At 46.6% G+C, this 27,407-nt stretch overlaps 1 protein-coding gene and 1 long non-coding RNA gene across 9 annotated transcripts in view; one reads left to right on the plus strand and one right to left on the minus strand.

The window, feature by feature from the left end:
• Positions 1 to 27,407, plus strand: part of agrn (agrin) — a 481,438-nt gene that overhangs the window by 220,699 nt on the left and 233,332 nt on the right. For 5 of the 8 annotated variants that reach the window (XM_033048563.1, XM_033048565.1, XM_033048564.1 and 2 more), the window contains exon 3: positions 26,789 to 26,836. In XM_033048563.1, coding sequence (XP_032904454.1) covers positions 26,789 to 26,836 — 48 coding nt within the window. Of the gene's footprint in view, positions 1 to 4,154; positions 5,364 to 26,788; positions 26,837 to 27,407 lie in introns of those variants that run through there. The other 3 variants (XM_033048570.1, XM_033048569.1, XM_033048568.1) reach the window with 2 other exon arrangements.
• Positions 5,248 to 27,095, minus strand: LOC116990654. Its single transcript, XR_004416592.1, has 3 exons — positions 26,795 to 27,095; positions 23,364 to 23,371; positions 5,248 to 5,361 (listed from the first exon to the last, which is right to left on the minus strand). It is a non-coding gene; the product is annotated as an uncharacterized LOC116990654 (long non-coding RNA).

Raw genomic sequence — 27,407 nt, forward strand, 5'->3', positions numbered from 1 at the left:
CCCACGCGGTCACAGGGAAAACCTGCAAACTCCACCCGACCAGCACCCGCGGTCAGGATCGAACCCAGATCTCTCAGAGACAGCAGCTCTACCCGCTGCGCCACCCTATTCTCCTCTACGTGCACGTGATCCCGAGGCCCAGGTTCAATCCTGACCTTGGGTTGCTGTCTGGGTGGAGTTTGCACGTTCTCCCGGTGACCACGTGGGTTTCCTCTGGGTGCCCCATTTTCTTCCCACATCGTACGGGTTTGCAAGTTATTTGTGGCCTCAGTAAAAGTGTCGGGAGTGGATGCAAAAGTGGGATAACATAGAACTAACATGAACAGGTGATCGATGGTTGAAATACGCTCGTTGGGCCAAAGGGCCCGTTTCCATGCCTGTATCTTTCGATCAATAAATCTAATTATTTTTGATTTTTTTTGAAAAGCGAGCTAGCCAGTGTAGAAGATGGTTAGGCAGGGGACTGGAAGGTCTGTTGTCACGGTGAATCTTACAATTCAATGCAATTGATCAAACCGTGATGTGGAGTGCTGGGACAGGCGGGACAGTTTGCAAAGCCAACAGCTGATGTGCACTTGGGAAGGAGCAGAACTGGTGCCCTGCAAGTCCCCAGTGGTGTCGATAATTGTTGCTCTCCCTTTTTAACAGATTGCTCTGCTGTCTGGTAATTAAACATACGGGGCGGGCACCACTTTTTTTTTGGGGGGGGGGGGGGGCTTTGACTTATTTAATGCAGCTTTTTAGGGCTTTCCTGGTGTTTGAAAATTGACAGCCGCTGTGCAGTTGCCCTCTGTTCGGCTCCAGGGTCAGAGGCTGCAAGTGGACCTGGAGGTGTTTTAGGTCTTTAGTTAATAGATGGCTGACCTCTGCTAGACTCTTAGTACATTCATCACTCTCCACTAATGGACCAGTGAATTCTGTCTGGAAGGAACGGCAAACAGGATTCAAGGCAAAACCCAAGAACAGTTGCTTGAATTTTAAAGATGCCATCAACCTTGCTTGGTGCAAAACAAAATTGTTACATCTTGCACCTTGCTTTGTGCCATTAACTCACTGCAGTAATTGCGTGCAGTTCTGGTCACCCCCTTACAGAAAGGGTGTGGAGGCTTCGACCTCAAGCTTTCAGCATCTTCCATTCCTTGTGTTTCTCTATTTAAAGATACAGTTACTTGGTTAGTTTATTGTCACGTCTACATGGATACAATGAGAAGTTTGCTCCATGTGCTATCCAGTCAAATCATGAGTAGGAAGGAACTGCAGATGCTGGTTTACACCTTAAGATAGACGCAAAATGCTGGAGTAACTCGGCGGGTCAGGTAGCATCTCTGGAGGAAAGGAATAGTGAAGTTTCTGGTCGAGACCCTTCTTCAGACTCAGGGGAGAGGAAACTAGAGATATGAAGAGGTGCAAAGAACAAATGAATGAAAGGTATGCAGAAGGAAAATCAAAGCCAGCAATGAAGATCCAAACCATGCATGAGTACAGGAGATCCTCTGGGGCAGCATGCGGAGAGTTGCACTCATTCACCCACCTGCTGTAGGACCTCGCACAGCCTAGCGTCAATAATACAATAAACTCATCGGCACAGCTATGGTGGACCAAAGGGACTGTACCTGTACTGTGCTTATCTATGGTCTAATAACAGTAATACTAGCTGACCATAATAGTGCAAAACTGAAGTCTGTAGTGTAACCAGAGACACAGGCCATAGAAACTCGTAGTTGCTGAGGTTAATTTAGCTCAGTGTAGTTTAGAGGTACTGCGCGGAAACGGCCACTACGGCCCACCGGGTCCGCGCCGACCAGGAATCCCCGCACGTTCACACGCTAGGGACAATTTTACCAAAGCCAATTAACCAACAAACCTTTGGAATGTGGGAGGAAACCGGAGATCCCGGAAAAAAACCCACACAGGTGATGGGGAGAACGTACAAACTCCGTACAGACAGCACATGTAGTCAGGATCGAACCTGGGTCTCTGGTGGTGTAAGGCAGTAACTGTATCGCTGCACCACCGTGCCGCCCTTAATGTTGCGCAGTGTTCAAGAGACCGACGGTTGTGGCAAAAAGGAACCTGGAGCTGTCTTGGAAATTGATTATTCTCCATTACTCCTTCATTGTCATTGCATCCAGATCCTGGGCATCCTCCCTCAACATCATTGTGAGAACACATTCATCCCATAGACTGTAGACTGGTGGCCCACACCCACCTTCCTAGGGGACAATCAGGCTGGGGAAAGTAAATACTGGGTGTGCCAGTGATGCCCATATGGGAACATCACTGTTAAAGTTGGCATTTGGAGTGGCAAAGACCAGAGGGCATAGGTTAGTTTAGTTTAGCAATACAACATGGAAACAGGCCCTTCGGCCCACCCAGTCCGCACCAACCACCGCCAGCACACTATCCCCGCACATTAACACTATCCTACACACAATAGGGACAATTTTACATTAATACCAAGACAAACAACCTACAAACCTGTACATCTTTGGAGTCCGGGAGGAAACCGAAGATCTCGGAGAACATTGGTCACAGGGAGAACGTACAAACTCTCTACAGACAAGCACCCACAGTCAGGATCGAACCCGGCTCTCTGGCGCTATAAGGCAGTAGCTCTACTGCTGCGCCACCTTGCCACCCACTTTGGAGTGGAGTGGCTAAGACCACTGGGCATAGGTTTAAGGTGAGGAGAGATTATTTTCACCCAGAGGTTGGTTGAAGTCTGGAGACAGACTGAAGAAGGGTCTCAACCCGAAACGTCACCTATTCCTTCTCTCCAGAGATGCTGCCTGTCCCGCTGAGTTACCCCAGCTTTTTGTATCTACAACTGATGAAAAGATGGGAGAGGCAGGAACTGTCACAGCATTGAAGAAGGACTGGGTGGCAGAGTGGTGCAACAGTAGGGCGGCTGCCTTACAGATCCAGAGACCCCGGTTCGATACTGACTACGGGTGCTGTCTGTACGTAGTTTGTACATTCTCCCCGTGACCGCGTGGGTTTTCTCTGGTCTAACTAGATCGGCGAGAGTCTCTTGCCCAGAATAGTGGAATCGAGAACCAGAGGACGAGAGAGGTGAAACATTTAATAGGAACCCGAGGGGTAACATCTTCACACAAAGGGTGGTGGGTGTATGGAACGAGCTGCCGGAGGAGGTTGTGGAGACATGTACAGGAATAGAATAGGTTTAATGGGATATGAGCCAAACGCAGGCAGGTGGGACGAGTGTAGATGGGACATGTTGGTCGGTGTGGGCAAGTTGGGCTGAAGGACCTATTTCCACCCTGTATGACTCTATACAGCACGGAAAGAGGCCCTTCGGCCCAACTTGCCCACACTAACCAACATGTCCTATCTATGCTAGTCCCACCTGCCTGCGGTTCAGGCAAACCATGGAAACAATGCAATCGAGGAGTCTCCAGTGGAGGTGGCAATTGATCATATATTTAGCCGCAAGCGCACGGAGAGAAGTGTTCTCGGATATTTCCATTCATTTCCAGCTTCATCTCCAGATTGGAGAAAGTGCGGACAATTCAAATGATCATTGCCAGCAAGTTGTGTAGCAAATATCTGCAATAAACTCCAATGAATCCGACGCCAGAATTCGGGGGGTGGGGTTGTTCCCTGAAGTGCCACCAGTAGTACCCCCGTGCTAGCTCGCCCAGCTGCCGGTAACCTCCTGGGAACCCTTCCACTCGAATAGTTACAGGGTTCTTCAGCTGTGCCTTGCGTGCTCTCCATGTAGGACAAAGGATAAGGAGCTGTCCGTGCGCTGCGAGCGGGGGAGAGGTGGAGAGGGGGTGGGGAGGATATCTGGAACTTGCCCAGCCCGGGGGGTCAGCGGGACCTGCTTCTTTCGGCTGCTGCTGCTGCTGCTGCAAGTTTTGCTGGAGGGGAGGGGGGGGGGGAGAGAGGGGTGTCTGACCGGCCGCTCGTGTACTTCCAGCGGCTGGATCTTACCCGGGGAGTACGCGGTGAGCCTGGTCCCCCCTTGTCCCAGAGACAAGGAGCCCAACCCCGGGTCTTTGTCTGAGCGCAGGGCGGGGTGAGGCGGGGTGAGGCGAGGGGAGGGGAGGAGACGGCGGCTGCTTTTGTGTGCGGGGAGGTGGTGTGTGTTGCTGCTTCCCCGAGGGAGGGAGGGAGGGAGGGAGGGAGCAGGTTGGAAAGAGAGAGAGAGAGAGAGAGAGAGAGGAGGAAAGGTGCGCGACTTCTGCAATCTCCGGACTGCAAACATCCGAGAAACCTCCTCTCCTGCCCACGCCGAACCGGACAAAGTCTTCATTCCAGTTACCGAGGTGCCAGCGTCCACCAGCGACCGGGGGTCCGCCTGCAACGAGAGCAGGGGGGGGGGGGGGGGAGGCGAGAGTGAAATTGGGTTGCAACTTATCGCCTGGGATTTCCACGCCCTGTGTCCCAGCGAGAGAGAGAGACGCTTGTTCATTCTTGCAGACACAGAGACCACGTTCCTCCTGCTGAGATCTTCTTCTGAGCCAGAATCAAACGCTCCTCCTCGCCAGGAATCTGGAATCATTCACAAGAAAGAGAGAGAGAGACAGAGACAGAGATATCATCAAACGGTTGGGGCGAAGAAATCCGTGCAAGAGGTTTCGGGAGAAGTACTTCTGTCAAGGCAAACAATGCTTGTGTGCAGAATGTGACTAGGAGCTGACCAGCCTCCGGAGTGAATCGGACTGAATGGAGGTGGAGATGCAGGAACTCACAGTCGGAGAGGGCGGCTGAGAGAGTGTCCACCTCGCTGGGACTCCTGCACAAGCTCATCCCCAGGAGCTGCTAGGGGAGTGTGTGTGTGGAATTTAAAAAAAGAAGATTTTTTGGTACAAGGAGCATTCTTGTCAATTGGCCGTTTCCTACAAAGTGCCTCCCCACGTTATGAAGACTTGGACTTATTCTACTCCAGCTCCAGTTGAACCCTCCAGAGAAAAAAAGGGAGCATGGTTTTGCATTAGGATTGATGGGATTCCAGGGAACCGAGCCAGTGGGAAGGCGGAGGATGTTTGTTGAGCTCTGGCCTCTTGGTGTCAATCTTAAACGCCAAGTGCCCCGATCCCAAGGAGGAAAGGATTGATCTGAAGAGTTGTGCTCCTCTCTCCATCCCCCCTCCCCCCACCCCCCCTCCTCCTCCTCCTCCTCCTCCCACCTTGGTTTCCCTCTGGTTGTGGACGGACAAGAAGGGGGCATGACTGGCAGTCGGTACCCGCCACCCCCTGCCCACCACCGGGCTGGCAGGATGTACCAGCACAAAGTGTCGCTGGTGGTGCGTTACTTCATGATACCCTGCAACATCTGCCTGATCCTCCTGGCCACCACCACGCTGGGCTTCGCCGTTCTCCTCTTCCTCCACAACTGTAGGTTGGCAACTGTCTTCCAGATGTTGATCACACGTGCATGCTTAAAAACCCACCCTTCAGCTTTTCCAGTCTTGCTGAATTGTTAATGTTAAGATTTATTTGCCACAATCGTATATCGCGTCAATTATTCAGGCTGCAGTTTTATTTATCTTTTTGTTGCTTGGATAAACTCTGCCTATTTTAGTTTGTGTATCTGCGGAGCGGCAGAGTTAACCCTGGATGGACACAAAAAGCTGAAGAAGGGGTCTTGACCCGATACGTCAACTATTCCTTTTCTCCAGAAACGTTGCCTCACCCGCTGAGTTGCTCCAGCTTTTTGTGTCTTATCTTCGGTTTAAACCAGCATCTGCAGTTCCTATTCCAGAAACGTCACCTATTCGCTTGATCTAGAGATGCTTGCTGTCTGACTGGCTGAATTACTCCAGCTTTTTGTGCCTTATCTGTAGTTCCTTTCTACACTCTACAGGTTTAACCCTGCATGTGCTTGTTTCCCTCTGGGACAGACTGCTGCTGGATGCAGGTAACAGAGGAGAACTTTCTACCTGTAGATGGAGCCCAGTCCCCAAATAACAGGAGGTTCAGTGAGTTGATATCAGAATCCACAGAACCCTCTAATCTCCCGGCAATGGTTTCATGGTCTGCAGAGTGTTGAGTAGACAGTCAGGTCCAAAGATCTTAGAGCGGAGCGAGCTCTAAGATCTTTGGTCAGGTCCTCCTCCCCCAGGGTGGGGATGTCAAGCACCAGAGGGCACAACTTTACAAGTTCACAAGTATTAGGAGTGGAATTAGGCCATTCGGCCCATCAAGTCTACTCCGCCATTCAATCATGGCTGATCTCTGCCACCTATTTTCCTGCCTTCTCCCCATAACCCTTGACACCCGTTCTATTCAAGAACTTGTCTATCTCTGCCTTAAATATATCCACTGATGGCCTCCGCAGCCCTCTGTAGCAACGAGTTCCACAGAATAACTCCCCTCTGACTAAAGAAGTTCCTCCACGCCTCGTTTTTAAAAGACCGCCCTTTAAATCTGATCTTAATTTTAAGGTGAGAGGGGCACCATTTATTTTGCACAGGGCGGATGTGGAGGCTTTGAGGGGGTGCAAATGTGGGGCTGGACACAAAATGCTGGAGTAACTCAGCGGGTCAGGCAGCATCTCTGGAGAAAAGGAATAGGTGACGTCTTGGGTCGAAACCCTTCTTCAGACTGACAGTCGGGGGAGAGGGAAACTAGAGGCATAAGGGTGGAGCCCACAATGCCCCATTGTTGGTTGTTTAAGAGGTGATAATGAAGGCCTGGACTAGAGAGCATTCGGTATAAGGAAAGGTTGGACATATTTGGATTGTCTTCTCTGAAGCGTCGGAGGTTGTGAGGAGTCCTGATAAGATTATGAGAGGCACAGAGAGGTGGACAGTCAGAACCTTTTTTCCCAGGGTGGAAATGTCAAAGATTAGAGGGCACAGGTTTAAGGTGAGAGGGGCAAAATTGAAAGGAGATGCACTGGGATGGGTGCTTGAACTGTGCTGCCAGGGATGGTGGTGGAGGTAGATGCTATAGTGGCGTTACTTTAAAAGGCTTACAGGTGGTGCACATGCAGGGAATGGAGGGATATGGATCACGTGCGGGTGGAGGGGATTAGTTTAATTTGGCATCATGTTCAGCACAGCTACCATGGACCAAAATACCTGTTCCTGTCCTGTACTGTTCTGAGTGTTTAAGAAGGAACTGCAGATGCTGGAAAATCGAAGGTACACAAAAATGCTGGAGAAACTCAGCGGGTGCAGCAGCATCTATGGAGCGAAGGAAATAGGCAACGTTTCGGCCCGAAACGTTGCCTATTCCCTTCGCTCCATAGATGCTGCTGCACCCACTGAGTTTCTCCAGCATTTTTGTGTACCTGTACTGTTCTGAGTTCTGCCGTTGATCAATAACATTGTCAGTTATAAAAATATAAAAATGTTGGAAATTCTCAGCAGCTCGGGGCACCGCTGTGGGAAGAGTAACAAAGCGAATAAAACAAGACCCTTCCTCAGAACCCAACCTGAAACATTGGCTCTACTTCTCTTCCCACAGTTGTGGCCTGACCTTATGAGTGTTTCCAGTACTTGCTGTTTTTATTTTGTGCTTCCAGCGTCTGCAGGTTTTGTTTTGATCTTCGGGATTGTCAATTATTTGCTCATGGGTTGTGAACGTCACGGAGAAGGTTGGCGTGTGTTGTCCACTATCACTGGTTTCTCTGTGCCATTTTAGCAGTGGGTTTGTGGTCACCTTTGACCAGAATGGGTAAAGAACAGCAGGCTAACTCTGAAAGACAGAAAGCAAGCCTGTTTTTTATTTTATACTACACACCAGTAGTTTTACAGCCACTGGAACAAAAGCTTTTTATTCGAGGTTAATTATTCGAATACAATTTTCTCATTACGCCAATAAGATTTGAGTTTACAACTACAAATCGACAACCTAGTTGGTACAGAGGCACGGTGGGTAGTGCTACTGCCTCGAAGCATCAGAGACCTCAATAGACAATTGACAATAGACAATAAGTGCAGGAGTAGGCCATTCGGCCCTTCGTGCCAGCACCGCCATTCAATGTGATCATGGCTGATCATCCCCAATCAGTACCCCGTTCCTGCTTGCCTGCCCGTTCAGTCTGAAGAAGGGTTTCGGCCCGAAACGTCGCCTATTTCCTTCGCTCCATAGATGCTGCTGCACCCGCTGAGTTTCTCCAGCACTTTGTGTACCTTCGATCTTCCAGCATCTGCAGTTCCTTCTTGAAAATCCCGTTCCTGCCTTCTCCCCATATCTCCTGACTGCTATCTTTAAGAGCCCTGTCTAGCTGTCTCTTGAAAGTATCCAGAGAACCGGCCTCCACCGCCCTCTGAGGCAGAGAATTCCACAGACTCGGTTCATCCCTGCCCGTGTGTGGAGTTTGCACGTTCTCCCTGTGACCGTGTGGTTTCCTCCCATATTCCAAAGATGTGCGGGTTTGTAGCTTAATTGGTCCCTGATGTGCAGGGAGTGGATGAGATTGTTGGCTCACCTTGAACTAGCGACAACGGGTGATGGATGGTCGGCGCGGACTCGGTGGGCCAACGGGCCTGGTTTCCATACTTTATCTCCAAACTAAGCTAAACGATCATCTGAATATCAGACGGGTAGCTTCACAACCCCACTTCCACCCAGTGGACAGCTTCCTTTAGTGGGAGATGTGCTGGGCACTGGTGACTTCCTGCAAGAACGAGCTAGGGAGAAGGGAGCGGGACAGATGGGCTGAATGACCTGCATTATGTTGTTGCATCCCTATCTGCCCGCCTCCAACCAGTTGCAGAAGGATGCATCATTGAAGGGGCTGGTGGGATGCATGAGTGTGAGCCCTGATGCCCCAGTACACCATTAACCCGCATTAGAGATGGACCTACCTAAGGGTCTACTAACAGCACACAGTGAGCAGTATCACGCAGAGGCATGGGGGAGAGACTGGTGTCTGATGAGCTCTTTTGGAATATTGTTCCAAGCTTGTTGTGATCTGATTTGTGACCAGGGGCTGCTGTTGAGAATAGTGAGAAACTAATTTAAAAAAAGCAAAGGTTCTGTCCACAACCTCTGGTTAAAAATTGCATCTTCTGGGAATTCAATTCCTCCATCTGATTCCATTGCAAGTCAGAATCTACCTCAAAGCCCTCAGTGGTTTTCCCAGATAGCAGAGTCTCTGTCGCTGCCAAAGACATCACAGGACTAATGCAAAATACAGAAAATCTGAAACGGAAACAAAAGGGTAGCGTCTGCGGGAGGTACAGACTCTGTGCAGACAGCACCCATAGTCGGGAACGGAATTGGGTCTCTGGTGCTGTGAGGCAGCAACTCTACCACTGCGCCACCCTGAGACTCTGACATGAAACGTCATTTATCCATGTTCTCCAGAGATGCCGCCGAACTACTCCAGCACTTTGTGACCTTTTGACAAATAACCAGCATCTGCAGTTCTTTGTTTCTATTAGCTGAAACATCGACAGTTTCACCACAGGAGCTGGCCGGTCTGCTGAGTGTGCCAGTGTTTGCTGCTGTGATTCTATCAGTGACAGAGAGCAATATAGATCTGAAAACTGGTCGTTTAAAGATAACATTACTATAATGTTTTATAGAATGTTGGTTAGGCCACACTTGGAGTATAGTGTGCAGTTCTGGGATGCCTCATTACAGGAAGAATGTGGCGGCTTTGGAGAGAGTGCAGAATAGACAATAGGTGCAGGAGTAGGCCATTTGGCCCTTCGAGCCAGCACCGCCATTCAATGTGATCCTTCCATGGCTGATCATCCACAATCAGTACCCCGTTCCTGCCTTCTCCCCATATCCCCTGACTCCGCTATTTTTAAGTCCTATCTAGCTCTCTCTTGAAAGCATCCAGAGAACCCGCCTCCACCGCCTTCTGAGGCAGAGAATTCCACAGACTCACAACTCTCTGTGAGAAAAAGTGTTTCCTCGTCTCAGTTCTAAATGGCTTACTCCTTATTCTTAAACTGTGGCCCCTGGTTCTGGACTCTCCCAACATCGGGAACATGTTTCCTGCCTCTAGTGTGTCCAAGCCCTTAACAATCTTATATGTTTCAATGAGATATCCTCTCATCCTTCTAAACTCCAGAGTGTACAAGCCCAGCTGCTCCATTCTCTCAGCATATGAAGAGGTTTATCAGAATGCTGCTGGGATTAGAAGGTATTCGCTATAAGGAGAGGTGAGACAACCTTGGATTATTTTCTCTGGAGTCTCAGAGGCTGACGGGAGACCTGGCTGAAGTATAGAAAATTATGAGAGACATCGATAAGGTAGATAGTCAGAACCTTTCTCCCAGGGATGAAATGTCAAGGACTAACAAGCATAGGTTTCAGGTGAGAGGGGGAAAAGTTTAAAGGAGATGTGTAAGGCAAGTTTTTTAAACTAGAGTGTGGTGGGTGTCTGGAACATGCTGCCCAGAAGTGGTGGTGGAGGCAGATACAATAGTGGCATTTAAGAGGCTTGTGTATAGGTCATAAGGTTATAAGTGATAGGAGCAGAAATCTGCCATTCGGCCCATCAAGCCTACTTCGCCATTCAATCATGGCTGTTCTATCTCTCCCTCCTAACCCATTTCTCCCGCCTTCTCCCCATAACCCCTGATCTACTAATCAATCAGGGACATGGATATGCAGGGAATGGAGGGATATGGATCATGTGCAGGCAGAGATGATGTTAACTGCACTGCAGGACACAGACATTGTAGGCCAAGTTGCTGTACAGTTTTATGTTCGATATATACTAACTCTGTCACAAGTGTAGAATGCTCTGTGGAATCTGAAACAATTCTTTAAGTATTAGAAAAACCATATTAATGGATCAATTTACTTATGTATCCTGTTCGACCGTTGCTTTTACTGATGTCCAGTTTTAATGTCACACCCATATTAGTTGGACTCAGCACTCTCGGTCTCCAAGTACGTTGCTGGGAATCGCTCATCTTTTGTTCTGGTACCTGGGAGGCTGAAAGAGACGAGAGTGCAAGAGAAACCATGGCAGCTGCTGGGATTTAACTTCAAGTAATTAAATAAATCTGGAATACAAAGCCCAATGATGGAGTCTGTGCAACTACAGATGGCAATATAAAGACAACATCCTTCAGGAAATAAATCTGCCATCGTTTTTTTAATTCGTTTTTGGGGACGTGGATGTGATTGGTAAAGCCAGCATTTGCTACTCAACTCTAAATTGTCCTAAAGAAAGCTGATGGCAATACGCCTTGAATCACTGCACTGCTTGCGGTGAACTTGCTCCCATGGCATTGGGACCGAGTTCCAGGATTTAGAGCCAGCAGCAACAATGAAAGGAAAGATGCCATAGAGTGGAAAGACTGCAGAAAAGATTCAGGAGGATGTTGCCAGGACTCGAGGGACCGAGCTATAGGGAGAGGTTGGACTTTATTCCTTGTAGTGCAGGAGACTGAGGGGTGATCAAATAGAGGTGTATAAAATCATGCATAGATAGGGTGAATGCACAGTCTTTCTCCCAGGGTAGAGAAATCAAGAACTAGAAGGTGTTAGGTGAGAGGAGAAAGATTTACGGTAACCGCATTAGGTGACATTTGAACAAGTTCATGGATAGGGACAGTTGAGGATGTATGTGGTCTCACAGCGCCAGAGACCCAGGTTCAATCTGGACCTCGGCTACTGTCCGTGTGGAGTTTGCACGTTCTCCCTGCGACCGCCTGGGCTTCGCTCCAGGAGCTCCAGTTTCCTCCTACATCTCAAAGACGTGTGTTGGCAGGGCATTTGGTCTCTGTAAAAATTAGCCCAAGTGGATGCGAAATTGGGATAACATAGAACTAGTGTGAGTGGGTGATCGATGGTCGGTACACAGAAGTGCCTGCTTGCATGCTGTATCTCTAAATTAAACTACAGAAGAATTCATCGAAGATAGACAAAATGCTGGAGTAACTCTGTGGGCCAGACAGCAATGTTATTGGGCCAAAACATTTAAGACTGTGTCCGAATATTATAGATTAACTGCGTTCGATGTCAGTAGGTAACAATAATTCATGTATTTACAAATAAATCTTACTGAATCAGTCAGGAAGTAATTTTAAAAGAAGTTTTACAGTAATATTTCAGCGAAAATGTTGCATAGCCCAGGTTTGCAATAGCCCAAATGGGCAAGATAAATGGTGAAGGTACACAAAATTGCTGGGGAAACTCAGCGGGTGCAGCAGCATCTATGGAGCGAAGGAAATAGGCGGCGTTTCGGGCCGAAACCCTTCTTCAGACTCAGATAAATGGTGATACTGTTTTGATAGTATTGGTGGCCTCACTGCTCCTGGGACTCAGATTTGATCCTGATCTCCAAATCTTTCTGTGTGGAGTTGGCATGTATCCCTGTCACATACAGGTGTGCTGTGGTTTCCTCCCTTGTCCCAAAGATATGCGGGTCGGTAGGTTGATGGATTGTTTAGAGATACAGCGTGGAAACGGGCCTTGCGGCCCAGAGTTCACACCGACCAGCAATCACCCCGTACACTAGCACTATCCTACACACTGGGGAGAATTTACAATTTTACTGGGGAGGGCGTACAAAAACTCCACACAGACAGCACCCGTAGTCGGGATCGAACGCTGGTCTCTGGCGCTCTAAGGCAGCAGCTCTACCACTGTGCAACCCAATAGGCCACTGTATATTGTCCCTGGAGTGAACGTGAGTGGTAGAATTGAAGGAAAACGTTGGGTGGAGGGGGGCAGTAGGTTAACAGGAAGAATTAGTCGGGGGGGAGGGAGAAGACATTGCCCTGTGAGCCGGCATTGTCTCAAAGGGCCAAATGGCCTCCTTTATGTTTATATGGAAATATAGAGGGCATGAGCGGATTTTAAAATTGACAATGGAGAGTTTTGAACTCGGCTTAATGGGCATGGCTCAAACATGGGTGCGAATTAGAAGGTTATGTGTTCAATTTTTGCTGCGGAGATTTGAGACATATGTTCAAATGTTGCACTGAACGAGCCCAACATTGTCATTTTGAATGGGATTTTACACGTAGTAAAGACCAGGGGTCCAATAATCCATTGCTGAAGAACCATGGGGAAAATTCTCCCTGATGTTCGACCAACATTTATCCCTCATGTTACAATATTACCAGAACGCTCTATCTTCTATCAAAGTAACAGCACTGTTTCTTGCTTTATAGCTATCTGGTGCCTTAATTTATTTCATGAGAAAATTCCTTTTTATGAATTCTTGATTAGCACGGATGTCAGGGGTTACGGGGAGAAGGCAGGAGAATGGGGTCAGGAGGGAGAGATAGATCTGCCATGATTGAATGGTGGAACAGACCTGATGGGTCGAATGGCTAATTCTGCTCCTAACACTTGCTTACTTACTTATGAAATTGTCATTAGAAAGGTTGTGGGGTACGGTTGTATGACATCTAAAAAGGCTTCTTTCTGGCTACTATTCTCGCTTCGAACCATCACTGGGGCATTGTTTTGACCGATGAATGCAGAGGCTTCCATTTGTGGTGGGGTGCGGAGACCGGCTGGCTTGCTGTTCGTCCCAGAGATGTCTCAAGTCCCCCCCGCGGTGCAGTAACTATTGCTGCTGGCATTCCCTGCTGCACCATCCTGCAAGAGCAGTCGCTCATCCTGCAGGGTTCAGCTGCGGCTGAATGAAGCGGGGGGTTGCGGGAGAATGCCCCCTGCGTGCATGGAGTCGGAGCCAGCGCCACGCGGCTGCCCCGAGAACTCTGTGGATGCTCCATAGACTGTGGCCTGGCTGGATATTTGCACTTGTCGTTCAATCTCTTTGAAATCATGCAGGAATAATGAAGGACATGATTGTGATTTATCTCTGAAATATATATTCATTTCAGGTAATAATTGGTTAGTACCATACTGTGATAAACTGGACATAAAAAGTACCATCAGTTCTATTACTATGATTAAATGTGAAATACAGAAAATCCCTAGAGTAGTTTTGTCAAAATCTCTTCAGTCGGAGGTCTAGTTGTCTACAATAAGTATTGCCATTTAGCGATATTCAGGTTGGAATTGTATACCCATTGAGATGCATTGATTCTGTATCTGAATCAAGGTTAATGATAATTAAACCCAGACTTGGGAGTGATCATTGGCAGGGGTTTGCGTTTAATATAGCAGTATCCTCATCCTCAACATTCAGTTGAGTTCCTCAGACAATTAAGAATTTTGTGAACTGCAGTAACTATTATTCTGCAGGATATCTGACAATCGGTTTGTGCAGAGACAAGCTTTTACAACAATATAGTAAATAGGTTTTAATGATATTGGCCGAGACTGTAATGAAATGCCGCTGTATTTCGTTTGGATAGTTCCATTGTCCATCGGAATGTGGCGCAGCTGGTCAAGACAACGCCAGAGACATGAATTCGATCTGGTATTGCCAGTGCGGAGTTTGAATGTTCTCCCTGTGACCGCGTGGGTTTCCTCCGGGTGCTCCGGTTTCCTACCAAGTCCCAAGCACATGAGGGTTTGCAGGTTAATTGGCCTCTGTAAATTCCCCCGAATGTGTAAGGAGTGGATCAGAAAGTGATGGATAACATGGAACAGGTGTGAATGGGTGATCGATGGTTGGCATGGACTTGGTGGGCCGAAGGGCCTGTTTCCATGCTGTATCTTTCAATCAATTAGAAAGAGTGAGAGGGGCCGTGGGATTCACACATTTCCTGTAAGATATGACCAACAGTTTTGAGCTGCAGTGTCAGTGTAAAACCTCAGGACTTAAATCCACAACCCACCAAACCCTCGTGCAGAGTGACATCATTACAAACCCTCATTTAGAAGATATTTGGGACCAGGATGCTAATTCCTGAGGCATTGCAGTCTCAGCACATGTTTCTTTCAGTTGTTTTACGGCCATTGCCTCTGCTTTCCCTTTTCCCACTTTCTCCCAACCTATTTGCTGTGGTGGATCATACTTGTAGCTCCCAATGCATCTAATATTTATCAAATGATTGTACAAGGAGTTGTATGGGCACAGCCCAGGTAGTTTAGTTTAATTTAAACCATACTAAACTAATACTAATATACCTCCTTGCACAATCATTTAGTAAATATTAGATGTCAAACACACTGTAGCAGTGAATCGATTAACCCACGGGTTGAGATCCACTGCTCCAGTGTCATTATTTTCACTAGATAACACAGATAATAGATAAGACAGGTCCAGCAGTGTAAAGAACTGGGAATCCTCTAGTCCCTTTTGTGGGACTGGGAGCCTCCCAAAGTTTTGTAGCTCATGCAGTTCAGCACAAGTCTACTTATATTTGGAGAAATCAACTCATGGAGTGACACAGCATGGAAACGGGCCGTTTGGCCCAACTTGTCCATGCTGGCCAAGATGCCCCCATCTACACTAGTCCCATGACCCATATCCCTCTACACCTTTCCTATCCATGCACCTGTCTAAATTGCTGTGCAGTTGTGTGTGCAGCTACCTCCAATCCAATGCTGAAATGGTGCCTGAACAAGGGCCAGATATCTGGAACTGCATTGAGCCACAGGGCATCTCAAAATGCTTTCCCGTCTAGTGAGATGCCCCCACTGTGTGAGTTCCCCCATCTGCATTTATAGGGCAAGACCCCAGGCTCTGAGTAGGCTGTCGATCTTCGGCTGTGATCAGCATAAATCTGACCCAGTTTAGGATACGAGAGAATTCTGAAAAGCTCTGTATCTCCCCACTCAACAAAGATGGCCGCTGGCAGTGAGAAAGCCAGAGAAGGCAATGGGACATCAAGGGGGAAATGTCCTGGGAACCAATTCCTGTAAGACCATCAAAAGTAAATATGCTTCTGAATAATTCCCATCGATTTCAGCTTGTGTTTTATTATTTATAATTGTTTCTTATGTTAATGAGTTGCCATGGTGATGTGAATTTTCTTTCAGGATACATTCGTTTCAGCGTGGCTGATTCAATTGCTTTTTTTATAAAACTTACATTTCTGATATAAATCAAGAATGGATGTTTATTAATTTGTGTTTAGGGTCTTGGGATTTGTCCGTGGGCATGGGATTGTTCAGTAAGTGTCTTGTGTCATTTTCTTTTCTGTTCTATTTTTCTTTTCTCTCTTGTTCCTTAACTCATTTTCCCCTCACTTCTCCCACTCTTTCTTTGTTCTCCACTCCCAATCTTTTTTGTTTTTACCCTCTCCCCTCCAGAAAGCACTGCGGAATAAATTCGCCTGTTCAATGTTGCCCACTTTGAAGATGTTCTCCTTCTCTCTCCGTGTTTATATCAGAAAACTCTCCGCGAGTTTTGTGAAACCGTCTCCAACAACCACAATTACCCCCCCCCCCTCCCCCCCCCCCCCCCCCCCCCCCCCCCTTCTGTAATTCCGGCTTTGATCCACCTCTTTTTTTTCCAGCTCTCTCTCCCACCCTACAATCAGTCTGTAGAAGGGTCCCAACCAGAAACGTACTCCGTCCATTTCATCCACAGATAAAGATACAAAGAGCTGGAGTAACTCAGCGGATCAGGCAGCATCTCTGGAGAATTGTATTGTATTGTATTGTATTCAAATTTATTGTCATTGTCTCAATTAGAGACAACGAAATGAATTTCCCGTTACAATCAGTATCATAAAAATAAATAAATAATAAATAATACATAATAAAACATATCAAAAATAAAATAGAATTGTAAAAAAAGCACAAACACATCAACGCCATTTAAAACCAAATTACAGAAAAGGAATAGGTGATGTTTTGTATTGAGACCCTTCTTCAGACTGCTGCCTGACCCGGCTGTGTTCTTCCAGTACTTTGCTTCAGTATAGTAGAGCCTCTCACTGAATTCCTCTTCTGTAATTTGCTTTTAAATGGCGTTGATGTAACTTAGTGTTGGGAATGAAGTGTACCAGTCAGCCCCTGCGGTGTTGTGTGAAGAGTGCATGAGACTGTGAGAAAATGTCAAGCTCCGTTTGCCACTGCTACACGGGTGGTTTTAAACTGAATAAGGGGGGGTGGGGTGTCGAATGGGATAGTGCAGGATGGAGTTAAAGGGAAAGGGTTTCTTAAATGTGTGAGCGTAGAGACAGAGGGGTGTAAAATGAGAGTAGAAGCAATAGGTAGCAAGGTGAAAAGTAAAAGTGGCAGGCAGACAAAACCAGGGCAAAAATCAAAAAGGGCCACTTTTCAACATAATTGTATAAGGGGTAAGAGTGTTGTAAAAACAAGCCTGAAGGCTTTGTGTCTCAATGCAAGGAGCATTCGTAATAAGGTGGATGAGTTGAATGTGCAGATAGCTATTAGTGACTATAATATAGTTGGGATCACGGAGACATGGCTCCAGGGTGACCAAGGCTGGGAGCTGAACATCCAGGGATATTCAATATTCAGGAGGGATAGAGAGAAAGGAAAAGGAGGTGGGGTAGCGTTGCTGATTAGAGAGGAGATTAACGCAATGGAAAGGAAGGACATTAGTTTGGAGGATGTGGAATCGGTATGGGTAGAGCTACGAAACACTAAGGGGCAGAAAACGCTGGTGGGTGTTGTGTACAGGCCACCTAACAGTAGTAGTGAAGTTGGAGATGGTATCAAACAGGAAATTAGAAATGCGTGCGACAAAGGCAAAACCGTTATAATGGGTGACTTCAATCTACATATAGATTGGATGAATCAAATTGGCAGGGGTGCTGAGGAAGAGGATTTCTTGGAATGTATGCGGGATAGTTATCTAAATCAACATGTAGAGGAACCAACGAGAGAGCAGGCTATTTTAGACTGGGTATTGAGTAATGAGGAAGGGTTAGTTAGCAGTCTTGTTGTACGTGCCCCCTTGGGCAAGAGTGACCATAATATGGTTGAGTTCTTCATTAGGATGGAGAGTGACATTGTTAATTCAGAAACAATGGTTCTGAACTTAAAGAAAGGTAACGTTGAGGGTATGAGACGTGAATTGGCCAAGATTGACTGGCAATTAATTCTAAAAGGGTTGACGGTGGATATGCAATGGAAGACATTTAAAGACTGCATGGATGAACTACAAAAATTGTTCATCCCAGTTTGGCAAAAGAATAAATCAGGGAAGGTAGTACATTCGTGGATAACAAGGGAAATCAGGGATAGTATCAAAGCGAAGGATGATGCGTACAAATTAGCCAGAAAAAGCAGCATACCGGAGGACTGGGAGAAATTCAGAGACCAGCAGAGGAGGACAAAGGGCTTAATTAGGAAAGGAAAAATAGATTATGAAAGAAAACTGGCAGGGAACATAAAAACTGACTGCAAAAGTTTTTATAGATATATGAAAAGAAAGAGATTAGTTAAAACAAATGTAGGTCCCTTGCAGTCAGAAACAGGTGAGTTGATCATGGGGAACAAGGATATGGCGGACCAATTGAATAACTACTTTGGTTCCGTCTTCACTAAGGAAGACATAAATAATCTGCCGGAAATAGCAGGGGACCGCGGGTCAAAGGAGTTGGAGGAATTGAGTGAAATCCAGGTTAGCCGGGAAGTGGTGTTGGGTAAATTGAATGGATTAAAGGCCGATAAATCCCCAGGGCCAGATAGGCTGCATCCCAGAGTGCTTAAGGAAGTAGCTCCAGAAATAGTGGATGCATTAGTAATAATCTTTCAAACTCTTTAGATTCTGGAGTAGTTCCTGAGGATTGGCGGGTAGCAAACGTAACCCCACTTTTTAAGAAGGGAGGGAGAGAGAAAACGGGGAATTACAGACCAGTTAGTCTAACATCGGTAGTGGGGAAACTGCTAGAGTCAGTTATTAAAGATGGGATAGCAGCACATTTGGAAAGTGGTGAAATCATTGGACAAAGTCAGCATGGATTTACAAAAGGTAAATCATGTCTGACGAATCTTATTGAATTTTTCGAGGATGTAACTAGTAGCGTGGATAGGGGAGAACCAGTGGATGTGGTGTATCTGGACTTCCAGAAGGCTTTCGACAAGGTCCCACATAAGAGATTAGTATACAAACTTAAAGCACACGGCATTGGGGGTTCAGTATTGATGTGGATAGAGAACTGGTTGGCAAACAGGAAGCAAAGAGTAGGAGTAAACGGGTCCTTTTCACAATGGCAGGCAGTGACTAGTGGGGTACCGCAAGGCTCAGTGCTGGGACCCCAGCTATTTACAATATATATTAATGATCTGGATGAGGGAATTGAAGGCAATATCTCCAAGTTTGCGGATGACACTAAGCTGGGGGGCAGTGTTAGCTGTGAGGAGGATGCTAGGAGACTGCAAGGTGACTTGGATAGGCTGGGTGAGTGGGCAAATGTTTGGCAGATGCAGTATAATGTGGATAAATGTGAGGTTATCCATTTTGGTGGCAAAAACAGGAAAGCAGACTATTATCTAAATGGTGGCCGACTAGGAAAAGGGGAGATGCAGCGAGACCTGGGTATCATGGTACACCAGTCATTGAAAGTAGGCATGCAGGTGCAGCAGGCAGTGAAGAAAGCGAATGGTATGTTAGCTTTCATAGCAAAAGGATTTTGAGTATAGGAGCAGGGAGGTTCTACTGCAGTTGTACAGGGTCTTGGTGAGACCACACCTGGAGTATTGCGTACAGTTTTGGTCTCCAAATCTGAGGAAGGACATTATTGCCCTAGAGGGAGTGCAGAGAAGGTTCACCAGACTGATTCCTGGGATGTCAGGACTGTCTTATGAAGAAAGACTGGATAGACTTGGTTTATACTCTCTAGAATTTAGGAGATTGAGAGGGGATCTTATAGAAACTTATAAAATTCTTAAGGGGTTGGACAGGCTAGATGCAGGAAGATTGCTCCCGATGTTGGGGAAGTCCAGGACAAGGGGTCACAGCTTAAGGATAAGGGGGAAATCCTTTAAACCGAGATGAGTTTTTCACACAGAGAGTGGTGAATCTCTGGAACTCTCTGCCACAGAGGGTAGTCGAGGCCAGTTCATTGGCTATATTTAAGAGGGAGTTAGATGTGGCCCTTGTGGCTAAGGGGATCAGAGGGTATGGAGAGAAGGCAGGTACGGGATACTGAGTTGGATGATCAGCCATGATCATATTGAATGGCGGTGCAGGCTCGAAGGGCCGAATGGCCTACTCCTGCACCTAATTTCTATGTTTCTATGTTTCCATCATTCCTGCTGTCGAGTGTTGTCGAGGCTTCTTAAATACTACAGGCTACTCTTTAATGTGCATGCCATTACAATGGCAGACAGTCATATGGCCATAAGGAATAGTAGAATTAGGTCATTCGGCCCATCAAATCTACTACGCCATTTAATCATGGCTGACCTATCTCTCCCTCCTAACCCTATTCTCCTGTCTTCTCCCCATAACCTCTGATATCTGTACTAATCAAGAATCAATCTAAGGTACACAAAAATGCTGGAGAAACCCAGCGGGTGCAGCAGCATCTATGGAGCGAAGCAAATAGGCAACGTTTCGGCCCGAAACGTTGCCTATTTCCTTCGCTCCATAGATGCTGCTGCACCCGCTGAGTTTCTCCAGCATTTTTGTGTACCTTCGATTTTCCAGCATCTGCAGTTCCTTCTTAAACAAGAATCAATCTATCTTTGCCTTAAAATTATCCACTGACTTGCCCTCCATAGCCTTCTGTGGCAAAGAATTCCACAGATTCACCACCCTCTGACTAAAGAAATCTCTCCTCATCTCCTTCCTAAAAGAACGTCCTTTCATTCTGAAGTGACTAGAGAGAGTCTACCCACCTGCCGTTGATATTCAGTGACGTTAGCATTTCCAAGTGTTACCATCAACACCGAAGGGATGATGATTGACGAGAAGCTCGGAAACGGTGGCACAGTGACACAGCTGACAGAACTGCAACCTCAAAATACCAGAGGCCCAGGTTAGATCCTGATTTAGAGACACAGTGCGGAAACAGGCCCTTCGGCCCACCGAGGCTGTGCCAACCAGCGATCACCCCGTACGCTAGAACTATCCTACACACTCGAGAAATTTACGATTTTACCAAAGGCATTTAACATACAGACCTGTACGTCTTTGGAGTGTGGGTGGGAACTGGAGCACCTGGGGAAAACCCACGCGGTCACAGCGGAAGCACACACGCTCTGTACAGACAGCACCCGTAGTCACGATCAAACCAGGGTCTCTGGTGTTGTAAATTAACAACTCTACCGTTGGTGCCACTGTGCCTTCCAAAGGTGACCTTGAATGCTGTTTGTGTGGAGTTTGCACGCTCTCCCTGTGATCGCATGAGTTTCCTCCGGGTGTTCCGGTTTCCTTCCACATCCCATAGACGAGCGGGTTTGTGGGCAAATCGGCCTTTGTAAAATGGCCGCTGGTGTGTTGGGAGTTTACGAGAAAGTGGGATAACGGGATAACATAGAACTAGTGTGAACGGATGATCAGTGGTCGCCGTAGACTCGGTGGGTCGAAGGACCTGTTTTCATGCTTATCTTTAAACGAAAATAAAATTCAATGGGACCAGCCACTTAAATACTGTGGACAAAAGTGCTGGAGAAACTCAGCGGGTGCAGCAACATCTATGGAGCAAAGGAAATAGGCAACGTTTCGGGCCTTCTTCAGATCCGAAACGTTGCCTATTTCCTTCGCTCCATAGATGCTGCCGCACCCGTTGAGTTTCTCCAGCACTTTTGTCTACCTTCGATTTTCCAGCACCTGCAGTTCCTTCTTAAACACTTAAATACTGTGGCCCCATGAACAGGTCAAAGGCTGGGTACATAAGGAATGACTACACTCTGGACAACTCAGGGCAAGTCAGGTGTGTGATACACTTGCCTGAAGATCCACCAACAGTCAAAAACCTTGATATCATCCAAGACAAAGCACCTCATGGGATTGGCACCCCATCCATCACCCCACCACCAATGCACAATGACTGTCCACCAAATGCACTGTTGATACCCACCAAAGCTACCCGTGAAACACCTCCCAAACCCAAGACCTCTGTTACCTAGAAGCTATCAGGAGAGGTCGGACAGACTTGGATCATTTTCTCTGTGTGCCAGAGGTTGACATAGGTAGGGCAGAAAATCAGAATCATTTTTCTCAGGGTGGAAGTGTCAAGGACTAGAGAGCACAGGTTTAAGGTGAGAGGGGCAAAGTATAAAGAAGATATCCGGCAAGTTATTTACATTGAAGGTGGGGGGTGCTTTGAACCCGCTGCCAGGGGTGGTGCTGGACAGGGCAGGACAATGGCATTTGAACGTTTAGATAAACACATGGGATTGCAGGGAATGGACGATTATGGATCTTGTGCAGGTTATGGGTCATGAGGAGATTAATTTAACTTGGCAGCATCATGCTTGATACAGTCATTGTGGGCTTGTTTCTGTCAGTACAGTTCTATGTCCCTTGGGGAGGCCATTCAGCCCATTGGGTCCAGGCCAGCTTCCAGGAGGGCAATTGCATCACCTCCTTTCCTTCTTTCACTGTAGCTCTACAACTCATTCACTTTCATAGGTCAGCCAACACCTCTTTGGTCACCGGGCCACTGAAGATTTCCGCTTAGTGTCACTAACTGACTTACCCGCGCGTCTTTGGGATGTGGGAGGAAACCCGAGCAGCCAAGGGAAACCCCAGAACAGTCACAGGGGAGAACGTGCAAACTCCACACAAGCAGCACCCGAGGTCGGGATGGAACCCGACGTGCTGGATCGGTGCGGCACGACCCGCTGCTCCTTCTGCCTCGTCACTGGCAAGGCATGGAGCGCTAAACTCGACTTAATAAAGGCTTGCAATGCGAGACCCAGGAGGAGTGCAGATAATTGGATAATTGCCCTGTCAATCAAGTCAAGTGCCCGCACCGCTGCGACTGGAATTGACTTAATGCTCATAATTTTAATGTAAATATTCTTGAGTCACTGAATTTTTCTGAAGGAATTATTCAAACTAGAATTAGTCATGTAGCGAACTGGAGTTTACTCTATTTTGTTCACTTTTAGCTCTTTAAACAGCTTCGGTTGTCTTGAGTAAATGTTATTGCTGTACAGTGGACTGTTTGCTCTGTCTGACCACCTTCTAGTCACGAGCTGAAATAGCCATTGCAATAAAGACACTATTCACTGTTCTGTTCTTCATTTGGTCAAAATTGTAAATAAAATATGCCTGATTCATGCACATTAAAAAACCTGAAATGAACGCTCGCTGAAGGGAGATTATCATCACCATAGTAACTTGTTAACATATGAAGCAATTATTAAATAAAATTGTTGTCACATTTATAATGTTAAAGTCATGGCAGCTAATTTGTAGGCAGCAAATTCCCAGAGAGGGAAAGGCTTTGATAATCTGTTCATGATCATCAGTTTAGTTAGCACGCAACAAAAAGTTTTCACTGTACGAGTGACAATAAACTAAACTAACTAACGAGTTTAAAGACACATCATGGAAAAAGGCTCTTCGGCCCATCACATCTACGCCAACTATTGATCACCCCATACACTATTTCTATGTTATCCTGCTTTCACATTTTACACATTGAGGCCAATTTACAGAGGCTAGTTAACCTACAAACCTGCACGTCTTTAGAGTGTGGGAGGAAAGCTGAGCACTGGGAGAAAACCCACACGGCCACAGGGAGAACGTAGGAACCCCGTGCAGACCGCGCCCGCAGTCAAGATCGAACCCGGGTCTCTGGCGTCGAAAGGCAGCAACTCTACCGCTGCGCCACCGTGCCACCTCAAAGACCCCATTGACCAGGGTTAAATATTGCCTTTGAGAGCACGGTTGGCCATGGGATGTTGAGAACACTCGAGAGGGAAAATGATGCTTCTGTTTCTCAGCTTAGTGTAAAAGGGAGCACCTCTGACCCTCAAGCACCTATGCAATGCCAGCAACCGGGTGATCAGAACCTCTGCTTTGCATTGAAGCATAACTTCAGTGGTTGGTGGTGGGTGTATGGAGCAAGCTGCCGGAGGAGGTAGCTGAAGCCAGTAGTATCGCAACGTTTAAGAAACATTTTGAGAGGTACATGGATAGGACAGGTTTGGAGGGATATGGGCCGAACGACTAGTATAGATGGGACATGTTGGCTGGTGTGGGCAAGTAGGGCAAGAAGACTCTATGCCTCTTAAGACCTTGGATGGTCAGGAATTCTGGCTCAGAGGTGACTGTTCTTTCGACCAAGCTCCCTGTGTGACACACGTAAAATTCTCCTCAGTGAGAGGGGCTACAGAAACAATAAAGGCTTTATTTTCCACCCGGAGAACTGTTGACATCAGCTGAAGCTGGGTCAGGTGAGCCAGCTCCCTTTATGGATTACATATTCTGCCAACACCTCCAGGGTGACTTGTACTTAGAGAACAGCCATGGCAGTGAAGGTCACTGGTGGGGAGAGTCATTCCGAAAGCTTTCAAAGCCTCGATGAACACACGCCAATGTGGTCGTTCGCAGCTTTAACTTTTAAAAGACATCTGCAGGTTTCAATTATTAAACTGTAAAGCACAACTGCGGAGTTTCACTGTACCCATTACAATAAATATCTTCCCCTCTAAATGTTACATGCCACAGTGCTGAGAAACTATATTCTGCACTATGCAGGCAGAAACGATATTCTGCACTTTCTCTGCAATCTGCCTGTGTAGGACGGAACTGCTGATGCTGGTCTGCACCGAAAATAGACACAAAATGCTGGAGTAACTCAGGGGGTCAGGCAGCGTCTCTGGAGAAAAGGAATGGGTGACGTTTGAGGTCGAGCCTTCTTCAGACTGAAGAAGTTCTCCCTGTTGCACCTGTGTTTGGCTTGATTGTATGCGTGTATAGTATTATCTGATGTGATTGGAAAGCACCCTAACAAAAGCTTTTCACTGTACCTCGACAATAATAAATCTAAATCGAAACCCAGCTGCTCTTTGTGCTACATACGGTGTTGTTTGTTGCAAAGGAGAGTTGAAGAGCAGAACAATTGTCAGCATTGTGGTGAGGTTACTGGATTAGCATCCTGCGATCTGATCTGTTGATTTGTAGGCGTGAGTTCAAATCCCGCCAAGGCCACCACTGGGAAATTTAAATTCAATTGCTTGAACATAATTGAAACATTATGACCGCAAAGCGACTCGATTGTTTAAAAGATCTAAATGCGGCCACTGTAACTGGTCCACCGAGTGTGCGATGCCAGACAGTGTTGACTGACTCTGAAGTGGTGCTGCTGGCCAAGGGAAATCAAGACTGTCTAATTGTCATAGGTACTGCCAATGGAAATCTCACTTGCTGCACTGATATTCTCACTTGCTGCAGCTACAATATCAGTAACACAATAACACATCAAATAAATATCAAACAATCAATAACATAAGTGAATAATCCATAATAATAGATTATAATAGTTGTGGGAGTCCAGAACCAGGGGTCACAGTTTAAGAATAAGGGGTAAGCCATTTAGAACGGAGACGAGGAAACACTTTTTCTCACAGAGAGTGGTGAGTCTGTGGAATTATCTGCCTCAGAGGGCGGTGGAGGCAGGTTCTCTGGATGCTTTCAAGAGAGAGCTAGATAGGGCTCTTAAAAATAGCGGAGTCAGAGGATATGGGGAGAAGGCAGGAACGGGGTACTGATTGGGGATGATCAGCCATGATCACATTGAATGGCGGTGCTGGCTTGAAGGGCCAAATGGCCTACTCCTGCATCTATTGTCTATTGTCTATAATAGTGCAAAAACTGAATGATATAATGTAATCATAACAAAGTCCATAGTTGATCCTTGCTGGGGTAGGGTTGTGCAGTGTGGTTTAAGAGCCTAATAGTTGCTGGGAAGAAACTGTTCTTGGACCTGGTGGTAGCAGTTTTCAGGCTCTTGTACTTTCTTCCCAATGGTGTGTGGGCAGGGCGGCGTGGGCCTTTGATGATATTAGCTGCCTTTTTGAGGCAGCGCTTCCGGTAGTTCCTCTGATGGTGGGGAGGTCAGGCCCCGTGATGGAGCGGGCAGCGTACACCACTATTTGAAACTTCCTTTGTTCCTAGCCGTTTGAGATACCAAACCAGGCCGTACACACTCTCTACCAAGCACCTGTAGATGTTTGAAGGAGTTCCTGGCGACGTATCAAAAATCTCCCCTCAGGAAATAGAGATGTTGATGAGCTTTTGTTGTGATTGCATTAAGATATGGGTAATAAATTCTGGCCCTGTCAGTGCTCATTTCATGATCTAGTATGCTATTGATTTAATGCCACTTACCAAGATACAGTGAACAGCTTTTGTTTGCGTGCTATCCAATTAAACCAGATCATGCTATAGACAAGTACCGTCAAGTTACACACACGCAACACAGGTAGTGCAAAGAGAAAATTACCAGAGTGTCGAATATACTGTTACAGCATTGTAACGTTACAGTTTCAGAGAGAAATTCCAGTGTCTGCAATCGGGTGGGTTCATAAGTTCATAAGTTGCAGGAGCAGAATTAGGCCATTCGGCCCATCAGGTCTACTTCACCATTCAGTCATGGCTGATCTGTTTTTTCCTCTCAACCCCATTCTCCTGCCTTCTCCACATCACCCCTGACACCTGTAATAATCAAGGTTGAAAGATTGTGACACTAGCTTATGGGAGGACAGTTCAGGAGTCTGATAACAGAGGGAAAGATGCCGTTTCTAAAGGGCCTGTCCCACTTTCACGACCTAATTCACAACCTCTGCCGAGTTTGCCCTTGACTCATGCTCGCAGCATGGTCGTCACGAGGTCGTAGGTAGGGCGTAGGTAGGTCGTGATGCTGGTCGCAGGTACTCGTGGCACCAAGTAGGTAGGGGATTTTTTCTAGCCTGAGGAAAAATGTCCACGAGTAAAAAAGGTTGTGAATTTGGTCATGAAAGTGGGACAGGCCCTTAAATCTGGTGGTACATCTGGCAAACAAATAAATATATATATATTACAGTGTTGGTGACTCCCGTGAGAATTCCTGATAATGTTCTCATCTTTCTTTGTTTTCTCTTTTTTTCAGATAAACCTGCGACGAGCTTCACTCCATCCCCTCCAATACCACAGGATGGTAAGTCAACCTTTCCCGAAATTTGCAAGGAGCAATTTCCAAAAGTTGTAGCTGAATCAAGTATTAAATGAGTCTTTCCTCTGGACATTTTGCTTGAAGGATTATAATCGGAGTCACTAATTGTGCAAAAATGGAACCGATTTACAGGATGCAACTGTCAAAGCCTTGTATAAAGTCTTGGAACTTGCTGCAGTCAACATTTTTAATCTGATTTACTGGGTCTCATTAGCATGCTGGCCCAGTTATAATGACTTTAAAAAAGGCTTCAGTTTACACTGACATCTTTTGAAGATGCTGGCTGCCTCTGAGGTAGCAATCTGCCTTATGATCTCCCTACTTCACATTTGATTCTGGGCAGTGTGAATGATGACTTTTGACTCAGTTTTCACTTGGACAGGTACGTGGATAGGAAAGGTTTGGATATGCGCTAAAGCCAGGCACATTTATAGGCCCTTCAGCTCAACTTGCCTACACAGGACATCTTTTCCTTTTTACATACCTATATACAGTCAGTTTTTATATTCCCCACAAGCTTTCTTTCATGCTCCCCCCCCCCCCCCCTTAATTAACC

The sequence above is a fragment of the Amblyraja radiata genome, chromosome 31 (genome assembly GCF_010909765.2).
Source record: "Amblyraja radiata isolate CabotCenter1 chromosome 31, sAmbRad1.1.pri, whole genome shotgun sequence".
NCBI classification, from domain to species: Eukaryota; Metazoa; Chordata; class Chondrichthyes; order Rajiformes; family Rajidae; genus Amblyraja; species Amblyraja radiata.